The following is a 25,929-nucleotide window of genomic DNA, read 5'->3' on the forward strand; positions in this document are numbered from 1 at the left end:
CAACACAACTACTCAGTCCTTAGCCACTGTTACAGACTGAACCTAGGTCCTACTTGACCACATCTTCTCCATCATAAAAGCCATCCACTTGTACCTTCACCCCATCACTGTCTTTACACAACCTTTCTCCTACTGAATCTCCCATAGATGCATTTGTTAGTTTTTGACTCAAACATTCCAACAATAACCTCCTGCTTCTGACCTTCCACCCTTCTTAACTGGAGCTCATCTAAACCTGCTTCAAGTTTCCTAATACAATGTCTCATTCATTTGTCACCACTGTGTTTGCTGCCCCATATTGTCGAACTGTATCTATCATTGTTCCTATTTAAAAGTTCACATCTTCCTCCTCAAACTGCTCCAAGACTTTACTCTGTCCTATCCCTGTAACTTCTCCAAACCTACAATCCTCCAAGAGCCCCTCATTCCTCAACCTCTGAACACTCCCTTTACCCCGCTTTCAGCTGTCTTGATCTTGAGCTTGAGCTTTGGAATTTAAAATGTTAAATCTCTCCACCTTTCCTTCCTCTGTTAAAATAATCCGCAAACCTAACTTAGACACGTTTTTAATCATCTGCATCAATATCTTTCCCTTTGGCCAAAAATCAGTTGGCTAATTTTGCTCCTGTGAAATCCCTTGGGATGTCTTCCTACATTAAAGGCACTACATAAATGCAAGCTGTTGCACTAGAATAGTATTATTTAACTTAATTCCCTATAATGAGTTAGACAGATAAATGTTTTGATGGGGAATCACCTGCATTCTATATAGGTAACACTAAACAAACATTTTTAATACGCATTCTATGTTTCTCTCATATGGGACAGATGAATGGAATCCAAATATATTTTGTTGTGGAAGGAGTACACTTGATGCTCTACACATCATTCTGATCTTGCTAAATTATTCTTTTATTCTGGTTACCAGGGCACATTTGGGAGTAAACCCAGTAAAATCCAACTGTTAGTATATTTGAGACCATCAAGAGCCATTATTTAAAGTGAGATTGTGAACACTTGTTCCAGCACCTTCAACTGAATCACTGAGACATTTTCATTTCCTAAACATGATTTTCTGCAGCCTGTCTGAATCATCTTGCTAATCTTACTCCTTGAACAAATTAATGCTGTTTATTTATGACAAATAAGAAACTGCCTCATAAAAGCAGCATAAAGCATCGTTCTTGCATGAAGCATGTTACCTATAACATACTTCCTATAATTTTAATCTAGCTGCCATTAGCTTTGCTAAATATGTAAAGGTATGTTCTGGGTAAGGCCAGCACAGGTTAGGCCACTGAAATTCAGATCTTCCTGAACAGCATGGTCATGTATTGACACACTAAACTATTGAGGAACTTGAAAGAAAATAGACTTTAAATCAGAGATTCTCTGCCAACGTTAATGCAGCCAAAGCTTTTTGAACATTTTTATGCCAACAGACTGACATTTCGCTTGAAAAACAAAAATGCCCTGCAGAGATTGCAGAGCATGACAGTCTCATTGACAAACAAAATTGCGAATTACTACAAATTTCTGAAACCAGTAACTGATAAGAGTTGAATCGCAGTTAGTCTTCAATGTATTTACCTGCTACCTATGAAGAGGGTCCTGTTCACTTTCAGTATCCGCTGAACATCCAGACTTTCTCCAAGACCGGGATTTGTTCCGGGGCCACTTCCTACAAAGGCGACACTCTGCCTCACATCTGCGGAGAAAAGAAAGGGTAGTTGATTCTAACTTTACTCTGTCCTCACCTTCTGATTCGTGGTAGGTTGAGGTTTTGTGTTCAGCAGTCCACCTCTGCTCTCCTACTCAATCACCAATCTTCTCATGAGAGACTTAAATACTGAGTGCAGATGGGCTTATTGACTAGGAATGGCATCACAGCTCAGTCCAATTGTGCTTCCCTCATCTGAAGGTCAGTGGATAGTGGATAAGGGGCCCAATGGTATTAAGGCCTTTTTTTGGCTGAGAGGAACTCAGTCAGCACAGAACTGAACTAAAGTGAAATATTCTGGTTTTCGGTAGCTTGGCACCAAAATGCTGATGCAAATAAAACCCTAATGTAAGGAATAAAAATGCCAAATTAAAAACAATAAAACATGTTCTTTCAGAAGAGATTAGGGTCTTGGAACATTTTCAAGATGGACTGCATAAGGAATTTTTGATTAGATTAGATTCCCTACAGTGTGTAAATAGGCCCTTCAGCCCAACAAGTCCACACCGACCCTCTGAAGAGCAACCCACCCAGACCCATTGCCCTACACTCACCCCTGTCTAATGCACCTAACACAATGGGCAATTGAGTATGGCCAATTCACCTAGCCTGCACATCTTTGGACCGTGGGAGGAAACCGGAGCACCCGGAGGAAACCTGCATAGACACGAGGAGAATGTGCAAACTTCACACAGACAGTTGCCCGAGGTGGGAATTGAACCCGGTTCCCTGGTGCTGTGAGGCAGCAGTGCTAACCACTGAGCTACTGTGCTGTCCAAAATGGCTTACGTGTAGAGCACTTATGGCGTGGTGATCCTTATTTCTGGGTCAGAAAGCCTGGGCACAAGTCCCGCTTACCCAAGAGGTGCTCAAAAAAAAACAAAATGGCTTTAGCTTGGAACTGATCTCCTGTTACACTGATCCATCAGTTCCTCCAATCAGTTCTTTGCTGATTGACTTCCTCAGGTGGAACAGCAACAGCCCTGCTGCTCTGGTAGAGCTAGAGAACATAGACCAGGAACATGGCCTGCACTAGGGGTTTTCGCAGAGCACCCTCATTTTACAAGTGACTGAAGTTACCAGATTCCAGCCAAACCCAAGGAGAGACGTTTTTATGTGACTGTCAGAGTGGTCTAGCATTAACAGAATTGATAAAGCAAATGAAGATTAGAGAACAGCCATTTAATAAGGAGCATCACAAAATATAAGTACAAACACTTGAAAGGATTCAGAAAAAGAGATTTACAAGGATGTTGCCAGGGTTGGAGGGTTTGAGCTACAGGGAGAGGCTGAATAGGCTGGGGCTGTTTTTCCTGGAGCGGAGGTTGAGGGATGACCTAATCGAGGTTTATAAAATTATGAGGGGGTGGATAGGGTGAATCGCCAAGGTCTTTTTCCCAGGGTAGGGGAGTTCAAATCTAGGGGAATTAGATTTAAGGGGAGAGGGGAAATATTTAAAAGGGACCTAAGAGCTAACCTTTTCATGTAGAGGGTGGTGCAAGTATGCAATGAATTGCCAGAGGAAATGGTTGAGTCTGGTACAATTGCAACATTTAAAAAGCATCTGGATGGATATATGAATAGGAAGAGAAGGATATAGGCTAAGTGCTGGCAAACGGGACCAGATTAATTTGTGATTTCTGGAAGCATGGATGAGTTGGACTGAAGGGTCTGTTTCCATTCTATATAACTCGACCACAACACAACAATAAAAATAGGCTCAGCCAGTAACTTCCGATTACCAACACAAATAATTAAACATGTCACAGTTCATTGCAGCCTCAAATATAATTCACAGGATTTTGTTTGTCTCCCAGTCTCTTCTGAAGGTTCAATTCATGCTGGAGTACAGTTACATGGAGGTTCTCTGTTCCCAATTACCCTCCACCAGAATGGCGGATACTGTTCTTGGCCTTACTGTCACAGCTAACAACTTACTGTTGGGCAAACATTGACTGGGTCACTGGCCCCTGGTCACTATCCATTTGTTTTGAACTCACACATACGCAGAATAATGAGCTCACCTGTGAGGATTGGTGGTTTGGATGAGGTACTAGAAGGGCAGTGGTTTAAACTGTACTCAATCAAGAGTGGGTTTTGAGGGAGCTATATTGTGCATCTGACCCATATGGATATGGTTGATCTGAGAATGTTATCATTCGCCAAACAAAGCAAGAAACTGGCTACTTTGGCTGAATTTGTCTTGAAGCCAGTTAGTTCAGAAATGGAAAAGCAGGAGCTGATAATGTAAATCAAACTGGATGTGTAGGTTAGAGATAAGGATACAGGGAGTTCTTACAGAGTCAGCGTTAATGACCACAGGTCCTAGGATTAATTACATTTTCTGAGGAACTGGGGTGATATGTTAATCTGCATTCATAGAATAAGGTAATTAGATTGTAGTTCAGTGAGTGAAAGTAGAGTGGGAAAACATTATTATACGATGGGGGCCATGTAAAATGTGTTAACCTTGATAATAATTGAAGCACATACGGTAAAAATGTATAATAAACAACCTTGTTTTTAATTGCAATTACTAAACCAATGACTGGCAATCCTAAAATAACATTGGCTTTTTCACCATGCCTGTAATTATGATACAATTGCTTTTATGCATTAGCCATTATCAGCCTCTCAGACAGAACATCCACTCAGAATTAAATCTCTTCATTTAAAGCTCATCACAAGAGGGAGGTTGCACCAAACCAAGCTTGATCCTATTCGCATCCAACATCAAGTGCCTACTTCCCAACAGAAACAACTTAACAGTTATCACCAGCATAATCAATAATACCCAATTTACTGTCATTAGTTATAATTTTCTAATATCCTACCCTCGCTTGAGGTTCACTCTACAGTTATGTGGTGAAAGCTCCCCACGTAGAAATGAAATCATTACTCAGTTTATAAATAATTTGTATCAATTTTGTTGGGCATGGTGCAGATGCCCTTCTTCCCCATCCCAATTACCCACAATATGTCAGTTCTTGTAACTCTTCTTCCTCACAATGTTAAAGTGACATTTTTAGCAATCTCTTGCAAAAATTTAAGGATCTGAGATTTTTAAAAAGGCCTAAAATTTATCCCTGTTTTATCCTAACCAGATATTCCTGCTTTCTCACCACATCTCTCATTACCCTCTCCCTCTTATAGAGTCAGAATCTTACAGCATGGAAATAGACCCTTCGGTCCACCCAGTCCATGCTGAACATAATCCCAAACTAAACCAACACAACCTACGTGCTCCTGGCCCATATCCCTCCAAACCTTTCCTATTCATGTACTTATCCAAATGTCTTTTAAAATTTGTCACTGTGCCTGCATCCACCAATTCTCAGGAAGTTCATTCCACTTGCAAACCACTCTCTGTGTAAAAAAATTGCCCCCTTGCCTTTTTTAAATCTTTCTCCTTTAAAAATATGCCCCCAGTCCTGAAGTCTCCCATCCTAGGGGAAAGACACCCACCATTAACCCTAACTATACCCCTCATGATTTTACAAACCTCTATAAAATCACTTCTCAGCCTCCAATGCTCCATTGAAAAAAGTACCAACCTATCCAGCCTTTCTTTATTACTAAAATCTCTCATATCTCGCAACATCCTGGTAAATCTCGTTTGAACCCTCTCTAGCTTGATAATTTCCTTCCTTCTTGAATTTACTTACACCATTGACTTCAATAGATTTCTTTGATGATCTGTCCTATTAAAATATTCCCATTGTATGAAAGGAGTAAGAAGACTAACTTCCTAATGACAACTTATGCCCTTTGGAATTTGAACCTTTTAATATAACCGTCATGGAAAATGATTGATCTGTGTTTTAAATCCAGTTACTTGCCTTAACCAATAATCCTTAATCACTTTGCCTAACAAAAATCCATCTATCCCAGTTTTAAAATTTAAATTGACACCAGCCATAATTGATTTTCTAAGTGTGTTTTTGCGCGTGTAAGGAGAGTTCTGGATTTCCAATAACATTTGTAAAGAGAAGGGAAAATTCATGGAGGAAGATGAGGTTGTCAGCAAAGAATTTGATTTTGCTCAGAGTCACAAGAATTGCACCACATTATAGCCACTGTCCAGAAGAGAACAGGCCATGGCTCAAACCTGACATTAGGCAGCACTTCCAACAACTGCACAATATCTCTCAGCTCACATCTCCCTTCAATGGCTCAGGGGTAAATCGAATGCTATTGAACCAAACTGAGTTGGGAAGCTTCAAGTTTTATCCAGGTCAGTGTTGATCTCAATCAGGGATGTTAGAAAGTTTATACTTTTAAATAAACCTTTTGAACTATAACCTCTTGTGTGGCTTTTAATTTTGTCCACTCCAGTTGAATGCCGGCACCTCCAGATCAGAAACAACCTCCGTGGTGCTCAGAGCTGATGGAGAGAAATAAGTTGGGTTTCCCAATCCTGATATTTGTCCAACATTACACTTGGACATCCAACACTAATTAGGCCTATTGTAATCAGATATTCTGCAGACCCTCAGGGAATTTTAAACCTCAAGAGAGTAGGAGAGAAGAATGGAATTAAATTTCTAAAAGTGGGAAATCGAACTTGACTCCATTGGGGGTTGGCTAGTTCAACAGCTGGGTAGCTGGTTTGTAATGCAAAGTGGCAGCAGTGTGAACTCAATTTCCAGATCAGCTGAGTTCACCACTGCAATATTCACCTTCACCCCTCATCCAAGACTGGTGGCCCCCAGGTTAAAGTCATCATTGGTTGTGCCTCTCTAATGAGGGAGCAGCACATAAAATCTCTGGGAGTATGGAGCCTTTCACAGTGAACAATCTCACTTCTGATTATCCTGGGTGGGTTGGATATTGGGCGAGTAACCTGTCTTCAAAAGTTTTGTTTTTAAATTATAATTTTAAAAAAATAATTCACTCACAGGACTGGGGCATCACTGGCCAGGCCAGCATTTATTATCCATCCTAGTTGCCCTTGAGAGGTTGGTGGTGAACTTCTTGAACCAATGCAGTCTGTGTGCTGTAGCTACACCCACAATGCTGTTAGGGAGTTCCAGGAATTTGACCCAATGTCACTGAAGGAACGATGATATATTTCCAAGTCAGGATGGTGAGTGGCTTGGAAGGCAACTTGCCACTGGTGGTGTTTCCTACTGCTTCCAAATACAGAGGAACCTCGATTAGCTGAACGAGATGGGCCGGCACTGTTTTGTTCAGATAATTGATTATTTGGTTAATTGATTCAATGCCTTTCCTCTGGGACTCTGAATTTTCTGTAAAGTCCACTCCCCGTTCAGGAGACTAGGCAGCAGCATACGGTGCGCGAGCCCCCCACCCCCTCATCCGCCTCCTCAACCCCATCCAACACTGCCACCCCGTCTGACCCCACCCACCATGTGACCCCTGTCCATGGCCCCACTCCCATGTCTGACCCAGCCGCTACTCCCCTTCCCCGCCTGCCCCCTCACCCCTTCTCCGGGGCAGCCAGGCTGAACACCAACAGTAAGACTGCTGCTGCCTTTGTGGGGCGTCTCTCTCTCTCTCTCTCACACATACACGTGAGACAGAGAGAGAGAGTGGGCGGTCAGTCATTTTAGACTGTGCCTGGGCTCCCATCGATGTCCAGGATTGTTGTCAGCAGCATTTCAGTAAGCCAGGTTCATTTTTAAAGACAGCAGTGTTGGAAACACATTTTTGATGTAATGGTTCTATCAGGTCCTCAAAATCTTCCTTGGAAAATCCGAAATTCAGATAATTGATATTCAGACAATCGAGGTTCCTCTGTAAACCTATTAAACTATAACCTGGTGTTGTGTGATTCTTAACTTTGTTCACCCCAGTCCAACACATTATGACTGAATAGATTGAAACACCGTGTTGCAATGCTGAATGGCTTGAGCAAATGTTAAATGCCCTGTTGAGGCTCACTCATGCAGTGTATCCATTTGAAATTCTTAGGTGATAAACTGTTACCACAGGGTAAACATAATGAATCTGAAAATGCATGGGTGGAAATGAAAACTTTTAAGGGAAAAATGTATTTCAGTCAACTAATTTATTGATACTAAATTAATTAATTCATAACTGCATATTAATTGCCAGAGATGGGGTAGCTTTGCAGCAAAAGAGGGTAGATTTCCCAACCCCACAGACTCCAGAGTCTGCTCATTAAAATTTCACATCTGTTCACCACGTTAACACAATGCATTACTGACACACACCAAAGGTGTTTTCAAAAACATAACAACCAGAATCAGAACTGGACAGGACCTCACAAGGGCCTCATTCAACTGGAATTTACATAACTCAAAACTAAACACACAAACACAACCAAGAAGAATGTTGCTAAGAGATTTAATTTCAGTCTTGTGTGTTTTATTGGGTGAATTCACAAGGTCACTGCCCAGCAATGCTGCTCTGAATCAGTTCCAATAATCAACAACCCGAAGCATTATTAGGAACTGTATATCGGTGAAAATTCCAATTGCACTATAAAGAATGCAATTATAACAAGAGAATTAGCTGATGAGGGTCATTTATATTCATTGCAATGCAGTCTAACTTTACTCATGTTTAACAGAATTGGAATGACTCTTATGCATGTAATATAATCCTGATTCGTTGCCAAAGATGTCACAAAGCACAATGGGGTAATTTCCTGAAAATTTATTTAAATTACCCCTATTGACCACAGTAATTAATAAGCAAACATCTGTGCAGCCAAATAAATGTTTGAGTTAGATCTATTTGAAGATGCACATACGACAGGTGACATGTTAAAAAAAACCTAAATGTAGTTTTATTTGCGCAATGGATTTTTTTTATGTCTCTGCATCTAGGATGGATACGGATGTACTTTCACCGATCCAGCAGGAATGAAGTCTGGCTGAAGGAATCAGGAGTCCCAGCTTTAACTTGCATTCATGTTTCAAGTGGAGCTCTATGTTTGAAGCATAGGATTCATGAATTTATTTTGTTGATAGACTAGGAGATGGGAAAGATTGCAGATGCTGGTAGCCAGAGTCAATAGATGTGAAGCTGGAAAAGCACAGCATTCGAGCTGCAGGAAAGTCAACGTTTCGGGTTGAAACCCTTTCGTCAGGACACGTTGTTGCTATACTGTCCTTTCCAAGAGATATCAATAAGGTGCAGTTTTCTGACTAACTTCAATTCACTTTATTGCAACCAGAGTCACTGTGGTCAATTGTAACATTACAACCACTGCCAGGATGAAAACAGGACATGGAACAAATCTGACACCAGGTAGTGTTGCCATCAACTAACAGGGTCGATTGAATAACAACGAAAATCTCAACTATCTTCTCCAGATTGGACATCAAAAACACTATTTGCTTAGCTAAAGGTTCCCTTCAATGGATTACGGTAAAAAGTATGTTATTGAACCATACAGAGTTGGGAAGCTTCAGATGTTACACAGCTCAATGCTGAATTCGGTCAGGGATGGTAGAAATAACCTCAGTGCTGATGGAGAGAAATAAACTGGGTCCATACTCCTGATATTTCTCCAATGTTACACTTCGATGTCTAGCAAGTACTGAGTCTATTTTAATAAGAAATTCTGCACTACTCAGGGGAATTTTAAACCAGAATAGGGTAGGAGAGAGGGGTGGAATTAAAGTCTTAAAATGGGAAACGTAACTTGGAAGTTGATTGACGAGACGGCTGGTTTGTGGTCCACAGCAATGTGGGTTCAATTGCTGAGTTCACGACCGTTTTCTGCAACTTCACCCCTCACCTGAGGTGTGGTGACCTCCAGGTTAAACTCATCACTGCCTGTGTCTCTCTAATGAGGGAGCAGCCTGTAAACCCTCTGGGACAATGAAATCTTTCATGGTGAAGAGTCTCACTTTTGATTACCCTATTGTAAACTGCTCTCAAGAATCGGGTTAGGAATTATGACATGCTAATTCTAATCAACTTCAGATTTCGGCAGCCATTTGCAATTTAATGGTTGACTTTCTCAGGGTTGGGAAATAGAACAGCTAAAAAGAGGCAGAAGCTGCTGGAAGTGACCTCCATTCACTTTCCCTGTGATTTGAGTAGATTAGATTCTCTACAGTGTGGAAACAAGCCCTTCAGCCCAACAAGTCCACACTGACCCTCCAAAGAGTAACCCACTGTCCCCCCCTCCCCTCTGACTAATGCACCTAACACTATGGGCAATTTAGCGTGGCCAATTCACCTGACCTGCATATCTTTGGACTGTGGGAGGAAACCGGAGCATCTGGAGGAAACCCATGTAGACACAGGGAGATGTGCAAACTCCACACAGACAGTTATCCAAGGCTGGAATCGAACCTGGGACCGTGCTGCTGTGAGGCAGCAGTGCCAACCACTGAGCCACCGTGCTGCCCACATCTCTTATCTCTCCCACCACAATGGCCCTGTCTATCTCTCAGGCTGGCCTTTCTGACTGACAGTCCTTTGGCCTGTCAGCCTGCCCGTAAAATAGAGGCAAATATGGTCCCTTCTTCCCCCCACCAACCCATCCACTCCTGGCCGAGTAGGTGAAAAGCATTCCTGTTCACTTAATATCTTATCATGTCAGGGTTCTTATTATGTAGATGCAGGAATCTTAAAAGTTCCAAGCAGTTGTGCATCATACTACAGCGTGGACCAGCTCTTCAAAAAGATGGTGGAACTAAAACAGCCACAAATAATGAACATGAGTGAGCACTTTCTTAATAATGTGTCCCAGTGCTATTCATTAACCAATGCTTGTGAGAGACTTAGGCCATACATGCACAGATTTCCTCCCCTGCCATTTAAGAGAGCACTTAGCACTACTTGCCCTGACCATACAGCAACAATCAGGTACCTGATGTGCAGGGAATTATATTAAAATCTATATTGTGACAGTCTGTAACTCAAAGTAATGGAACGCAGACATTTTGTGTCCCTTGAATTGTCAGAAAGATATTACCTCTGGTGATTGGATAAAATTTTAATACAACATTGACTTAAAATACGATAAAGATTGTGAAAGAAACTCAAATTAATCTGCAAAGAGTGGCAAATTAAATAGGCATTCATAATTATTGTTATGTTTGTTACTGTGGTGGCAATGGGAGTAATTTGAGAGGACAAATCAAGTGTATCAAACATGTTACAATACACAGTATACGACTCCATTGATCAAGTACATTTCTTTAATATAATATTCCAGTGTATATCCACTAAAAAGCTCAGTCCCTACACTGACCGTCATGTAGCCTGCCTTTCACTTTTCGGCTCTTTGTTACCCTATTCCGACAACAGTTCTGTCAGAGGTCAACATAGGACACGAAGGTCAAAGGAAATCACACAGCCTATTGTGGGCTTCAAAATAGTTCCCACCCTTTAAGTCCACCCATAACTCAAAGCATATATGTAAATAAGCCCTGTAACATTTCCACCATCTCCTCATGTCACCATTTATAGTGTTCTGGCTCACGTCTATCATATATATTTCCATTAGTTCATTTGAAATTCATCAGACTATGTTTGAAGCCCCTTAATTTAACAATGATGCATTGCCCAAACCTGTCAATAAAACAAAGCCTCACTTCACTGTGGAATGCCACTCCCCCAAGGTCATGACTTGTTGCTGTTGAGTGAGCACCTTCCCACAATAAATAGAGCAAATACAGCTCTCAGGCAGTGAATGAGAAGCTGTGTGAGTGATGAGAAGGCTTTTTAAGGTATGAATTCAAGAGGTCATTTATCTGATATCATGGTAGGGTGGTCTTTGCCTGAACAGTGAACGAGCAGCGTGGACAATGAACTAAGGTCAAGCACTCTTCGTAGCATCTCCATAAAATTCCTAAGGATTAAACCTAGACTCAAAACTGATAGACCATGTCAGATGAAAGGAAGGTGTGGCTGCCTGTCTCATCCTTTAGGAGTGATTAATTGGCCTTTGTAGATTTATTTTTGAAGTTGCAGATTCTTTCCATTTGAGTGGGTGAGAAATGTTGTGCCTACATTTAGATATTTAGTTGTGAGGGATGCTTGAGGGGAAATATATTTGAAAGGTTAAAGAAATGAGGGATTTGTGGAGAAATGTGAAGGTTTCCACATTCAAAACATCAGCCTTCATCATTGCTGCCACCTCCAGAGTTCACCACTTCAGACATTTTACCCTCCCTTCCCCTCAAAGGGACCAATCTCTTCTCAACCATCCCCAGTATCGTGACATTTTCCCATGGCAGCTTGCAGGAGATGCAACACTGGCTCTTCAACCTCCCCTCTCCCCCACTCACTCCCTCCAAAACCTCACTCACTCCCTCCAGGTGAAGCAGTCTTCTTTCAATTCAGTATCCTGCATTTACTGCTGACAGTGAGGTTCTTTCAACACTGGTGAGACCAATACAGTTCAGAAGCTTGACACTGAGCTTCAGTTGCTCACCATTTTAATTCACCACCTTGATTTCAAGCTCAATAACTATGGTATTCTAGTAAAATTCAATACAAATTCAAGGGATGACACTTCAACTGCACTTTACAGCCTTTAGACTCAACATTGAATTCACCAGTTCCAGACCATGAACCCTATCCTCCCGTTGTCTCTTTATTGCAACCATTACCACTTCCCTTGTTTTTCATTTAGGACACCTTTATCATTTAGATTAGATTGGTTACAGTGTGGAAACAGGCCCTTCGGCCCAACAAGCCCACATCGACCCGCTAAAGCGCAACCCACCCAGACCCATTTACCCCTTCACCTAACACTACGGGCAATTTAGCATGGCCAATTCACCTAACCTTCACATTGTTGGACTGTGGGAGGAAACCGGAGCACCCGGAGGAAACCTGTGTAGATACGGGGAGAATGTGCAAATTCCACACAGTCAGTCGCCTGAGGCAGGAATTAAACCCGAGTCTCTGGCACTGTGAGGCAGCAGTGCTAACCACTGTGCCACTGTGCCGCCCACATTGCTCCTGCCCTCTACACTATCCCTGACCTTCTTCTGTTCCATCTTTTACCCCCTTTTAGTTCTGAAGATGAGGTTTGAAAGTGGATTTAATAGAGGTCGATGAGATTATGACAGGTTTAAATAAGGTAGATATGGAAAAGCTGTTTCTAATTGCTGATGGCAAAAGGATCAGAAAGTTCAGATGTAAGATTTTAGGTAAGAGGTTCAGGCTGATTTGTGGAAGAGCTGTTTTTCTGTCGTGTGCAGATGATTACCTGGAACTCAACAATTTTGAGGGTAATGGAAGCGGAGACAGGGATGTCGGAAGGAAATTATTGGGCATTTTAGGGAAATAAATTTGCAGGGAAGGGGAACTGTGACTAATTGCAATGTTCTACAGAGACCTAGAACAGACTCGATGGAACTCTTTTGTGTCATTACGTCTTTAAAACACCATAGGCATTTGCATCCTCTAAGTTTTCCACCTCTCTCCCCTGTAGCTGTTATTCGGAGAAGTAATTAACTTCTGAAAACCTTCTCTTGCCTGCCTAGTGACTCCTGCTAGAACGAATGTCTGTTGGCCGGATGAAGCAGGCTTGGTTGTGATGCTTGCTATAATAATGATGTGGAGGAGCCAGTGTTGGACTGGGGTGGACAATGTTAAAAATCACACAAAACACATTATAATCCAACAGGCTTATTTGGAAGCGTTACCTTTCACAGCACTGCTCCTTTATCAGCTACCTGATGAAGAAGTAGTGCTTCAAAAGCTAGTGCTTCTCAATAAACCTGTTGGACTATAACTTGGTGTTGTGTGATTTTTAACTGTTATAATCGAGCAGCTGCCACAATGCATTGAAGATTGCAAAGTGGTCTCTCAGCAGGCACCTGCACATTTTGAACAGTGCCTCAGCTTATAACGGCACCTTCAGCAGAAGTTCAGAAAACAATAAGTTTCTCTCTGCCCCTCCAATAAAAGCAGGTTAAGGATTTCCCAGGAAGGTCAATGATGGGCTTGACCCTTGCCAAATGAATTCTAGCCTCTTGCAAATTTACTATTCTTTCAAACAATAAATGTGATGCGATATACTTACAGTCTACAGAGCCAGTGCTCAGGGGCCCACTATCATCTGGGAAAGTGGCTGCAGCCAGACCAGACAGCACTGTGAAGAACAGGAAGGTCAACGACTTCATAGTGAGAGAGGAAATGTGGCCTTCTTCAGAGATGTCTGGGGGCAAGGACACAAAAACACAGCAGTTAGCAGAGGAGCTTCATATTAATTTAAAGTTAGTGAACCTAGTCATTCCCTGGAACAGTTTTACTTAATGAAAAGGCTGTGTTTGGGTACAGGCTCTCCAGTGAGCTTTCTGTGAGAACAAAAGTCTTGATGTTACATTGGATACAGACAGAAGTGTCCCCCAGGAGTTAGCTTTGATTGCAGCTTGAAATGGAATGGTAGATTTCTGATTTCTGAACGAATGAATGATTTTCTTTGTCTTAGAGATTGCATTAAACATCAAAACTAAGCTGACACAAACTTTGAATGGTAAGTGCAGTGCTCAGTGTGGTATTCAGCCAAATAAAGATTCAATTCTTTGGTTTGCATGGAGGTTGCTGATTTAACACTACACCAACTTTCATGAAACAACTGGCCCTAAAGTACCTCTGGATCGGAGAGCTGGGGTGGAAACCAGTTGAGTTTCTATTCTTAATCACTATCCAGTGACTCCAACTGGAGAACACATATCTATAGATATCAATGGAATACAAAGTCAGGCAAACACCCTGTTATACCTACTACAATCAAACAGCTCTCTTGGCAATAGGAGAAGAATAGAGTCTAGATTAGAGTGGTGCTGGAAAAGCTCCTCGGATGCTGCCTCATCTGCTGTGCTTTTCCAGCACCACTCTAATCTAGACTCTGGTTTCCAGCATCTGCAGTCATTGTTTTTACCTAATAGGAGAAGAATGGTTATTTGGGTAAGATGCCTGATACATCAGTAATTGCAGAGCTCAAACCCAGTGTCAGCATCTTCAGGATAGACGAGGTAAGAGGATGGTGGAGGTAGGGAGGGAAGGAGGGAGGATAGCAGGCATCTCAATTCTTAGATCATTATTATCCAACACACTCCCTCATACAAATACTCGAGAGAGAAATCTTCTTAACTTCTTTAGAAAACCAACTTTTGCTGCAGTGAAATTCTAACCATCCTAATACTTCAATTAAATTGCAGAAAAAAATGATCGCTAAGCTCCATAATGAAACAGGCTAACTATCCTTATATGTTCATTTGTCATTGAGTAGCATTTAAAATTGCTTATGTACATCACGTTATTACAAGTGTTAGAATTATGTTAGACTCTTTCCATTTTCGGAGTTTCTATCCCAGGGCTTTAAAGAGAGCAGGTGAAAAACATTGCTGATGCCCAATTTATAATCTTGCAGCATTCTCTTGATTAGGGAATTATTTCTTTAAATTTGAAAATTTTGTTGGCCACTTTGTAATTTAAGGTGAGAGAGGGAAACAAGGGTTAGGCTAACATCTGTTTCCAAGAAATTATCTGCCTGTCATCAAGGATCGAGGAACTGAAAACCTTAAAAATGTTCCGTGGATTAGGATGAGCTAGTATGCTCTGATGAAGAGTCATCTCAATTCAAAATGCTAGCTTCCTCTCTCTCCATGGATGCTACCTGACCCGCTGTGATTTCCAACATTCTTTGTTTTCAGTACAGATTCCAGCATCTGCAGTAATTAGCTCCTACGCGGATTTGTAAAGGGCAGGTTGTGTTGAACAAACCTGATTGAATATTTTTGAAGATGAACTAAGTCGTAGATCAAGGTGTATCTTCGGTGATATCTATATGGACTGCCACAAGTAATTTCATAAAGTCCCTCATATGACATTGCTAGCTAAATTACAATGAAAATTATTGACCTGGTTAGGCAATTGCTGAGTGGCAGGAGACAGAGAGGAGGAATAATGGGCAGGTTTTCAAGTGGGCTGGATGAGGCTAGCGGTGTTCCCACAATGATCTGTCTTGGGTTCTCAACAATTCACCATATCTGCTGGCAATGTAGATGAAGTGATATAAAGCCACATATCCAGATTTACCAATGACACAAAGATAGGTGATGTTGTAAGTGGTGCAGGTAGAGGCAATACATTAGAAAGAGACAGTGATAGATGAAGATAATGGGCAGAATTGTGCTTAATGGATTTTAATGCAACATATTATAAGGTCACTTGCTTTAGACCTAAAAAGAACCTTCTGTACGGTGAAAACCTAGAAACAATGGAAGCCAAATAGACTTAAGGATTTACATACATAGGTCATTAAAATATTACGAACATGTAGAGAAAAAAAAGTTTATGGGATTGCTGGCCTTTATATCCCAGACAATTGGATTGAAAGAGTGTGGAAAGCAACCATACCTGGAGTACTGATTCTCACTAGGGCAATGGACACCACACCTCAGAGAGGCCACTACTGGTCTTGGAGAGGGTGCTGTAGGTCACAGATTACAAATATTAAGCCTATTTTACCATTCTCAGATGCTCCATCAAACTTTCTGGGTTAATTTCCAATTTTCAGCATCTGTAGTTTTGCTTTTGAATTATTCCTGAGCTGGGTAGTCTCGAATAGTCTGAAATTTAGAGCCACACTTTGTGGGTTAAAATTAGAAAGCATTTCTACACAAAATTGGTAGAATCTTCTGCTCTCTCTGGTGGTAAGTCTGGAGGTAAAAGACATGAATTAGGCAAGACAGTGGTATACCTGAACTCCGACTCCTTTCGACTTAAGAAAGAGACAAAAGGCTCATGTTTGACCTTCCCACTCCACTGCCAATTGGGGCCCTTAAGTCATCAATTAATGACCATTTAAAAGCTTCACTCCCACCATTACTGGCATTAACCCAGTCCAAGAGGGCCTGTTGCCATGTGACATGGATAACAGATAAACTATGTGGACTGCTTATCAGGGTCACTCTGCCTGATTGAGGGACTTGACACCAGGAAATGTGAGGCTGCTAAGAGCCACATTCTGTGCTTTGACAGTCACAGCTCTCTCCTCACACCTTTCTCCCTTTACACTGTGAACCCAGTATTTATCTGTGGCCAAGGTTGGTCTGTGATCCGGGGTTCCAATGTCAGTTTTTTTCTACATCAAACACCTTACCCCCGCGACACTGGTAGCTGAGACTTACATCTCCAGACTCCTTGATTTCAGGAGAAAGCTCTGCTGCAGGCCCTGATTGACTTGACGTTTGAGAGAACTTCCCAAAAAGAGGCATTGTGGGTCTCCACACATTCCACACAGAATTTGAGATCTCTTGCATTTGAGGATCAGTTAATCTTAAACTTGAGATTTGGCTCACCAAATATATCAGGGATATGGGCAGCAAGCAGTCACAGGTCAGCCATGGGGCTTTCTGCACTGCTCCTGTTTCCATGTTACAGTTCACTGGGAAAGGAAATACCCCAAAGACCTGTTGACCTAGTGACCTAGTAATAAATGCCCCAGCCAACAAAGCCCTAATTTAATTAGTTAAAAAATTCCCTGCTGAATTCCTTACCTCTCAGACTCTCTCTGTCCACACAGTTGGTGCTCCATACATATAAAATGGACCCCCAGTAACCAAGATCCAGTCTTTATGAATTGCTATTAATATTAATGGTACTTTGTGAAGCTGCAGCAGCTTTTAACACAGACTGAGGCCTGGAGTCTTAGTCCAAACTGAGGGCGGGAGTCTGTGTTCACACTGAGGCCGCGAGTCTGAGTCCCACACTGAGGCCGCGAGTCTGAGTCCCACACTGAGGCTGGGAGTCTGATCTAAAGATTTTTGCAAATCTCAGATGTGCAAAGACCAAGTTGAATTTTGTCAGCTGGCTTGATGCCTGTTCTTCTACTTCTAGGCTTCACTTTGTATTTTAATCTTAATAAGAAGCTGATTGTCCAGTTTTCTCTCTCTGATGGTGTTTAAAAACCTCACCAATCCTCATGAATATGTTCATTGCTACATACACACACACAAACATTTTCCTTAACTGAGGTGATGCAGTACAAACTATGCAACTTTCATTTGATACTCTGTGTTAGAGTGAGCAAAGACTAAATTCTGGCAGGGTAAAAATCCCTCGTGGCTGCTTGACTCTAAGTCTTAAAATGATTTATCTGATTAGTTTTACAACTGCTGTGCTTGTCATTATTCTGTCTGGATTGTACAGAGTGCAAAAACAATGGGACTAAATCTACTAGCAGTTTGCTGATCTTTACAATCACTATAAAGACGTGTTAATTGAACTTGCAATGCTGATTCGCTATCAAGAATAAATTTAAAATGCCACCTGCACTGAAATGCCAATGCATACCTTTTATTGATCACTCAATGAATTTGTGATTCACGATTTTTCTAGGCTTTACGACCTCCTTGAATGGAACTGGTTCTGCCCTTTGGTATCATACTTGTTTACTGAATGGTGCACCAATCTTTCCCCCTTGTGGTCACCAATACATCAAGAACTCCTTTCCCCTCTCCTGCTTTGAGTTCAGCTTTGTGTTAAAAGGTGCTGTTCACAGGCTTGAGATGTTTTCCTAATACATTCTTGGGATCGATTAAGAAAGCCCAGTAAAACTCAAATGGTTGCTCCCAGTCTGGTGTTCCATTTTAAAATATACAAGATCAGTTCCAGAAAATGTGCTTTCACTTTCAGTTGTGCTAAAGAGTTCAATACAAACTGAAAACACAAAGTATAGTTGCAGAGGTCTAGGCAGGATAGTCATGACATTGGACTAGCAATCCAGAGGTTCAGGCTAACATCTGGGTGGGACAGGTTCGAATCCCACAATGGCAGGTAATAGAATCCAAATTCAATAAAAATCTGGAATTTAAAATAAAATGGTAGCCTACTTGGATCAAATAGTTCACTAATATCCTTGAGGAAAAGAAATCTGCCATCCTTATCTGGTCAGTCCAAGGATGTGCAGGTTAGGTGGATTAGCCATGCTAAATTGCCCACAGAGTCCAGGGATAGGCAGGCTCGATAGATTAGCCATGGGAAATGTAGGGTTACAGGGATAAGGTGGGAATGTGGGGTTTAGGTGAGTCTGAGTGGGATGGTTTTTAGAGGGTCAGTATTGACTTGATGGACCAAATAGCCTGCGATCACACTGGAGAAGTTCTATGATTCTATATGTGGTTCCAGATGCACAGCAATGGGATAAATTGCCCTCCTAGTAAACAACTCAGTACAAGAGTAATTAGGGACAGGCAACAAATGCCAGTCTTACCAGTGATGCCCACTAGAATTAATAAAAGAACCTCCACTAGTGAGATGTCAACCCAATAGCAGATACCTATTCACATACATCAACGGTCCTAACTCCCCTTCAGTCTCACATCAGTCATTCCCTTGGAGTGGAATGCCCCGAGTCAGGGTATTGCTGAGGGATCAACAATCTTTCACATTTTATGGTGGCATTCATGCTATGGAGCCAACTGTACCAATCGTGTAGAATGTTCACGGCCAACAGAAAAATAAGATTTCATCACATCGGTGGAATCACAGCCAGGTCCTGAGAGTAAAGGCAAACCATGGCACCCCAGTGTCCCTGTCCACATTTCAACAACTCAGTCATTCATGAAGTGTACAATCGGTCACATTGAAGTGGAAAGAAGTATTACTCCTGGTGTGCTCACTGGGTACAGGTACCATTGCACATGTTACTATGTTAAACTAGGAAACGATCTACATCGGAACTGGGTTTAACAAACCTGCCTCACCTGGACGCATTTTTGACGGTATTAGAATTGGCTTCAGTGTCCTCAAAGTGAAGAAAGATCAGGCAGATTTTCTCCTCTTGACAGTGGTCAGTCACATCTACTGGGAACAGATGAACTTGTGCTGACAGCATCAGATTTAATTCTGAAACATCTCTCAGTTGGGTAGCCAGTCCATATGCACAAAGTAGGGTGACAGGAAGGGTTCCTTAAGGAACTGTACTGCAATGTGTTTGAGTGCCTCTGGGATGGAGAAGGGGGAGTTGGACTGAGTGCCACCAGCTGTTGCTTTTCCAGTTGCAAGAAAACATGCTCATTTGTGGAAGGGACTGAACTGTAAAAGCTGTGGAACTTAGATAGCAATCTGTACACTCAGCAGCATACACTGAGCCTTGCACAATATCTGAAATGGAAGCATTGCTGTCTTTTTGTTGGTGTGTGTTGCACTGTATGCATGATAGGCAGGCAGGATGTCAGGGGCTAATCCTCAAGCAATGCTATCAGGTTTCTGTTGAATGTTTGGATAATTCTGTGTCTCATGGCTCTTTAATGTGCAAGGCTATTTTTAAACGCCATCTCCAACAGCAGCCTCATTCTGAGCTACCTGCACATTTTGGTTGCAATTCCTCCTTCAATTTTCCTCAACTTTTGGTCCAATCAGAAGATGCTTTAGCTCCACATCATGCATGGAGACTGATATCTTGCTTTTCTTAGCATGCATGAGCTGGTGTCAAAGTCTTAGAAACTTAAACACATGGTCTACATCAGTTGAAAAAGCAGCTCACCCTTACCTTCTCAAGGGCAATAAATGTTGACCTTGTTGGAAATACAGATATATTACTCAGTGAATAAAAATGACTCTGAAGGCATCTCATGCATGCATTTGCAAGCATTGGCCACGGACTCATAATCAAAAGCAATCATTTCAATTGATTTCGCCTTCCTACCTTTGTTTATCTGTGATCAGTTGTAGCAACAAACCAAAGACCACAGGCAAAGGGTGGGGGCCTTCTTGTAATGCGTGATTCAGTACCTCATGGAGCAGTACACACTGAGCTATTAGGAATCTCCCTTGTGTATGTTTTATTTAAATGTCAGTCAAATGCAAGCAGATGCTTAACTGCTACACCACAGAGAGACAGAAAAAAATATTTTCTGGCAAAGGATAAATTAAGCCACTCTTTGAATGTTCACAGAACTCCCACTCTCCAGCGTGACTCAGTTGTGAAGTACTCGGCTTTCTGAAAACCCATCCATTTAGAGAAGGTGGGGCAACAGTTTGATGACAATTTTATTCTGAGTTTGGTGATCCATGTTGGAGGAGAAGCCAATGGCTCCTCTCACACAGGAAGTGGCTGAGGGAGAGGTGAGGTTGAGGTACAGGTACCATTGGGTTGGGGTGGGGGTGTGTGAGGGGGAAGGAGGGAGTTTTCATTTGTACCACAGATCTGGTGGCTGATTACAATTGACCAAACAGGATGCCTGCCTGAGGAAGGGCCTGGAGCATTTTGACAGTGGAACTGAAAACTGAAACTAGTAGCTTGCATGGAACTGGTGAAAGGTTCAGCATTATCAAGACTGATTGGAGGGCAGGGATGGAAAATCGACAGGATGGAAGAACCCAGAGCAAAATGGCTGAAGGAGGGAGGTCAGGCAGTGGTGAGGGATATTCACATTTAGCCTGGCTCTAACATTCCTCTGCTAAGCTCAGGACACCTCCAAAAATTCTATTTTGAGCTCTTCACACGTCAGTGTCAACAAGCAGGATTTCGGCAGTGTATACATCAGTTGAAAAAGTCATCGAGATCCTTTTGCATCATATGGGAATCTTTTCTTTTTCACATGGTTGCAGCTTCACCCTTGTGGCATTTTCCATCAGCCAATGAGTGTCTATATCTGGAAGCTACCTCAGTGGATACCAAGATGGCGGTAAGTTTGTCTTTGTGACTTTGGTTCCACAAAAACGGCATTCCTGCTGCAAACACTGGGGTGTAAGTACTGGTCAGGAGACAAACTTCCATTAGTTTCAATTGTTTTCTTATGCACCTTAAAGCCTACCAACATTTTAAGAAGGTCAACTGGAAAGGCAATAGCCTAGGGGTATTATTGCTGGACTATTAATTCAGAGACCCAGACCATGTTCTAGGACCTGGATTCCAATCTCGCCACAGATGGTAGAATTTTAATTCAATTTAAAAAATCTGGAATTCAGAGTCTAATGATGACCATGAACCCATTGTTGATTGTCAGGAAAAACCCATCTGGGTCACTGATGCCCTTTAAGGAAGGCAACTGCCATCCTCACCTGGTCTGGCCGACATGTGACACCAGACAAACAGCAATGTGGTTGACTCTTAACTGCCCTCTGGGCAATAAATACCGGCTCAGCCAGTGACATCCTCATCCTGTGAATCAATAAAAAAATGTTATGGGATATTTTGGGGTGTAAGTACTTGGGGCACAGTGGTAGTGTGCCCACCTTTGAACCAGGGGGCCTTGGTTCAAGTCCCACCTGCTTCAACCATTTTTAATCTCTGTGAACAGGTTGTTTCGGAAATATATACAAAAGACAAATGTCCTGTGCTGCTGTTGTACAGATATGGAATACTCCTTTCCCATTATAATGGGCTCTTGTGGTTCAGTGTTGGCATACCTAGCTACTGGCCAAAAGGCCTGGGTTTAAATCTCCCCAGCTTCCAGAGATGTGACAACATGCCTTAACAGGTCAATCAAAAAGGAGGCACTGTGATGTAATGATAGCATCACTACCTCTGGACCAAGAACCCTGGGTTCAAGTCCCGCTTGCTCCAGAGGTGTTTTGTAATCTCCCAAAACAGGGTTGATTAGACAGTATCTATGAGGGTTTGTAAATCAGCTGCTCTTCATTAATTATATTCCAGTGATAGTCAACTCTTGAAGGAAAAGTGTAAAACAAAACTGTAAAATGAACAAACTCAGGAAATGCCTTTGAGAATTTGTACACGATACTCTCGTTATGCTGAATGAGATTTGTAGACAACTGTTCAACAGAAACTGGTCTGCCTTACATGAAGTACAGGATTTGTTCTGTAAAGAAAATAAGGAGAATTGCTTTAGCCAGGTTGATTGAAGCAGTGTGTACTTCTGGGTGAATCTAATGTGAAGTGGTCACAGTGCCCTGGTTTGTTAATGTGAGGAAGCAAGCCAAGGTTCTTACACCGGGGCAGTATCCAGGACACCTTGTTTGATCACAAAGGTGCGTGCTCATTGAGTGAGGGATGGTTCTCCTCAGCTGTGATTGGTACCTATCAAACAAGCCTGCCTGTGCTCAATGTCTAAACTCACATATGATGAATTATGACTTTGGAGAGTTACTAGAGGGTGGCCAGCATTTGTAACTCTTTTTTTCAGTGTGGGTCAATGCCTTAGGGATAGCAAGGAAAGAGACTTGACAGAGATAATGTAGCAGGGAAACTACGCATGTCAAATCATTGCTGACTTATACGCAAACCTAAAGTCACCTTTGTAAGTAAGTCACAGCAGAATGAATTCATTTATTTCCCCCAGCTCCTCATTTCTTGAGAAGTGTATTAATATTCAATAGATCACTGAGATGTTTCCAACCAAGGAGCTAACAACATTAGCTAGGTTTCTGACAAAAAATATTTTTGTGCCCAACAGACCCTCAGGTTTGATAGCTCTTTGAAAGATCAAAAGATATGTCATTCTGGTTATCTCCTCATTTATGGCTTCATTTTGTTTGCAGCTATCGCCTCTTCTTCAACTTCTAACACACACTGAGTGATGATACCATAGAGATTAGAGATTACTTATAGTGTGGAAACAGGCCCTTCGGCCCAACAAGTCCACGCCGACCCACTGAAGCGCAACCCACCCAGGCCCGTTCCTCTACATTTACCCCTTCACCTAACACTATGGGCAATTTAGCATGGCCAATTCACCTAACCTGCACATATATTTTTTGGACTGGGGGAGGAAAATGGAGCACCCGGAGGAAACCCATGCAGACATGGGGAGAATGTGTAAACTCCACACAGTCGCCAGAGGCGGGAATTGAACCCGGGTCTCTAGCACTGTGAGGCAGCAGTGCTAACCACTGTGCCACCGTGCCGCCCATAGGTTACACCCAAAAACATTGTAATTTATGAATGACAATCAATGTCAGCAGGAGAGAGACCCTAAAGTCAGGGAAACGGTTGAAATCATTACTTCCCCAACTCATGGTGCTCAGGCTAATTGCTGCAACACTGATGTCACTCAGTTGAGACCAATCAACTCAGCACATCAGACCACGAATATTCCTATGCCTAACTCTTTTCTTTGAAATTCTCAGTCCCACAACAATGTAACCAGGTGACTTATTTGACAGAAAGAAATTGCTTCTTTAAAGGGTATTTCAGCTCGGTACACAGTGAGACTGAAACACTAATATTACAGGAGAAAAGCTTCTCAAATGTCAGCACAAGACTTATGACTGTAATAGTAACCCTTAGTGCTCTATTAATGAGTTTACTTGGACAGTCTGCTGGGCAGGGGTTATAAGACAAGTGGCCACTGACACTTAATAATCAAAAAAAAGGAGTAAATTTTGGTTACGTTTGTATATGTGACTTTTGAGATTTGCAATTGCAAAGCATTTTGGAGGCTGACGTTTACTCAGCGTTGGAAGAAATTTTGAACAAAGACAAAAGTTGCACCCTCTCACTCCTCATCACATCTGAAAGACACTGGATCCTGAAGGGTCTTGAGAGGATGGATATGGAAAGGGTACTTACCTCCTGTGGGTACATCTGGAACTTGGGGACATAGAGTCATAGAGATGTACAGCATAGAAACAGACCCTTCGGTCCAACCCATCCATGCCAACCAGATATCCCAATCTAGTCCCACCTGCCAGCACCCAGCCCATATCCCTCCAAACCCTTCCTATTCATATACCCATCCAAATGCCTCTTAAATGTTGCAATTGTACCAGCCTCCACCACATTCTCTGGCAGCTCATTCCATACACGTACCACTCTCTGTGTGAAAAAGTTGCCCCTCGGGTCTCACCCTAAACCTATGCCCTCTCACCCTAAACCTATGCCCTCTCACCCTAAACCTATGCCCTCTAGTTCTGGACTCCCTGACACCAGGGAAAAGACTTTGTCTATTTAGCCTATCCATGCCTCTCATAAACCTCTGTAAGGTAACCCCTCAGCCTCCGACGCTCCAGGGAAAACAGCCCCAGCATGGACAGCCTCTCCCTATAGCTCAAATCCTCCAATCCTGGCAAGATCCTTATAAATCTTTTCTGAACCCTTTCAAGTTTCACAACATCTTTCCGATAGGAAGGAGACCAGAATTGCATGCAATATTCAAACAGTGTCCTAACCAATGTCCTGTACAGCTGCAACATGACCTCTCAACTCCTGTACTCAATACTCTGACCAATAAAGGAAAACATACCAAACGCCTTCTTCACTATCCTATCTACCTGCGACTCCACTTTCAAGGAGCTATGAACCTGCACTCCATTGTTTAAAAATAAGATTTTGCCCATTTAAGGCCGAGATAAAGAGAAGTTTTTACTCTTTCAGCGGTTTGAGTGTCTTTGAGTTCTCTTCCTCAAAAAGCTTGGAAACAGAATGCTTGAATATTGTAAAGCAGAGGTAGACAGATTCTTGAGAAACAAAGGGGTGAAACGTTTTGGCAGTTGGCAGGAGTGTGGAGTGATCAGATCTGCCACAGCCATATTGAATGGGTGAACAGACACAAGGGGTCAAAGAGCCTAGTCCTGATTCTAGTTCCTTACAATACACGGTACACATCTCTGAGAGCAAGCCTTACACTTCACTGTGAATGTGTCTCTTTCTGAAGTGCAATCACTATTATGTTTATTACTTAGCAGTTAGTTTGCACAGAGCAAGATTTCACAAACACTAAATGGAATAAATAATATACTTTTGCTGGTTGGTCCAATGGAAGAAAGTTGATGAGCTTACCAGGAAATCTTTGCATTCTGTTTTCAATAGAACCACAAGACCTGTTGCATCTACAAAGCATGGAGATTGGTTTTAGTCTGATAAAGGCTACATTTTTTACAGTGCTACACCTTTTCAATACTCCACTGAGTCATCAGATTAGATTGTATCTTCGTGATGAATGTCTGGAACAGGCCACCAGAGGTAGTGGTGGAGGCAAATACAATTTCGTTATTTAAGAAATATTTGGGCAGGTACATGGATGGAATAGGTATGGAAGGTTATAGACCAAATTCAGGTAAATAGGACTAGTTTGAATTGTGAAAACTGGGCACCATATGCAAGTAGGGTTGAAGGGCCTGTTTCCATGCTGTCGACCTTTATGACTCTATCCTAGATGGGCCTTGAACCTACTGCCTACTGACATAGAAGTGAAAATTCCACCTGTTGATTGAATTTGTTCTGAAATTATTGCTGGATGCAAGAAGGCAAGTGAAAAATTGAAAAGATTTTAGACTTGAAAAATAGAGAATCGGTATTAAAATCAACAGTACAGTGAAATAAAGTTGCC

General features: G+C 42.0%; 1 protein-coding gene across 8 annotated transcripts in view; it reads right to left on the minus strand.

Moving 5' to 3' along the window:
* Positions 1 to 25,929, minus strand: part of sema6bb (sema domain, transmembrane domain (TM), and cytoplasmic domain, (semaphorin) 6Bb) — a 559,267-nt gene that overhangs the window by 266,767 nt on the left and 266,571 nt on the right. For 6 of the 8 annotated variants that reach the window (XM_072593857.1, XM_072593856.1, XM_072593858.1 and 3 more), the window contains 2 exons: positions 13,707 to 13,841; positions 1,591 to 1,708 (listed from right to left, as the gene is read on the minus strand). In XM_072593857.1, coding sequence (XP_072449958.1) covers positions 1,591 to 1,708; positions 13,707 to 13,806 — 218 coding nt within the window. In that variant the 5' untranslated portion in view covers positions 13,807 to 13,841. The remainder of the gene's footprint in view (positions 1 to 1,590; positions 1,709 to 13,706; positions 13,842 to 25,929) is intronic. The other 2 variants (XM_072593864.1, XM_072593863.1) reach the window with 1 other exon arrangement.

This window comes from Chiloscyllium punctatum, chromosome 24 (genome assembly GCF_047496795.1).
Source record: "Chiloscyllium punctatum isolate Juve2018m chromosome 24, sChiPun1.3, whole genome shotgun sequence".
Lineage (NCBI taxonomy): Eukaryota > Metazoa > Chordata > Chondrichthyes > Orectolobiformes > Hemiscylliidae > Chiloscyllium > Chiloscyllium punctatum.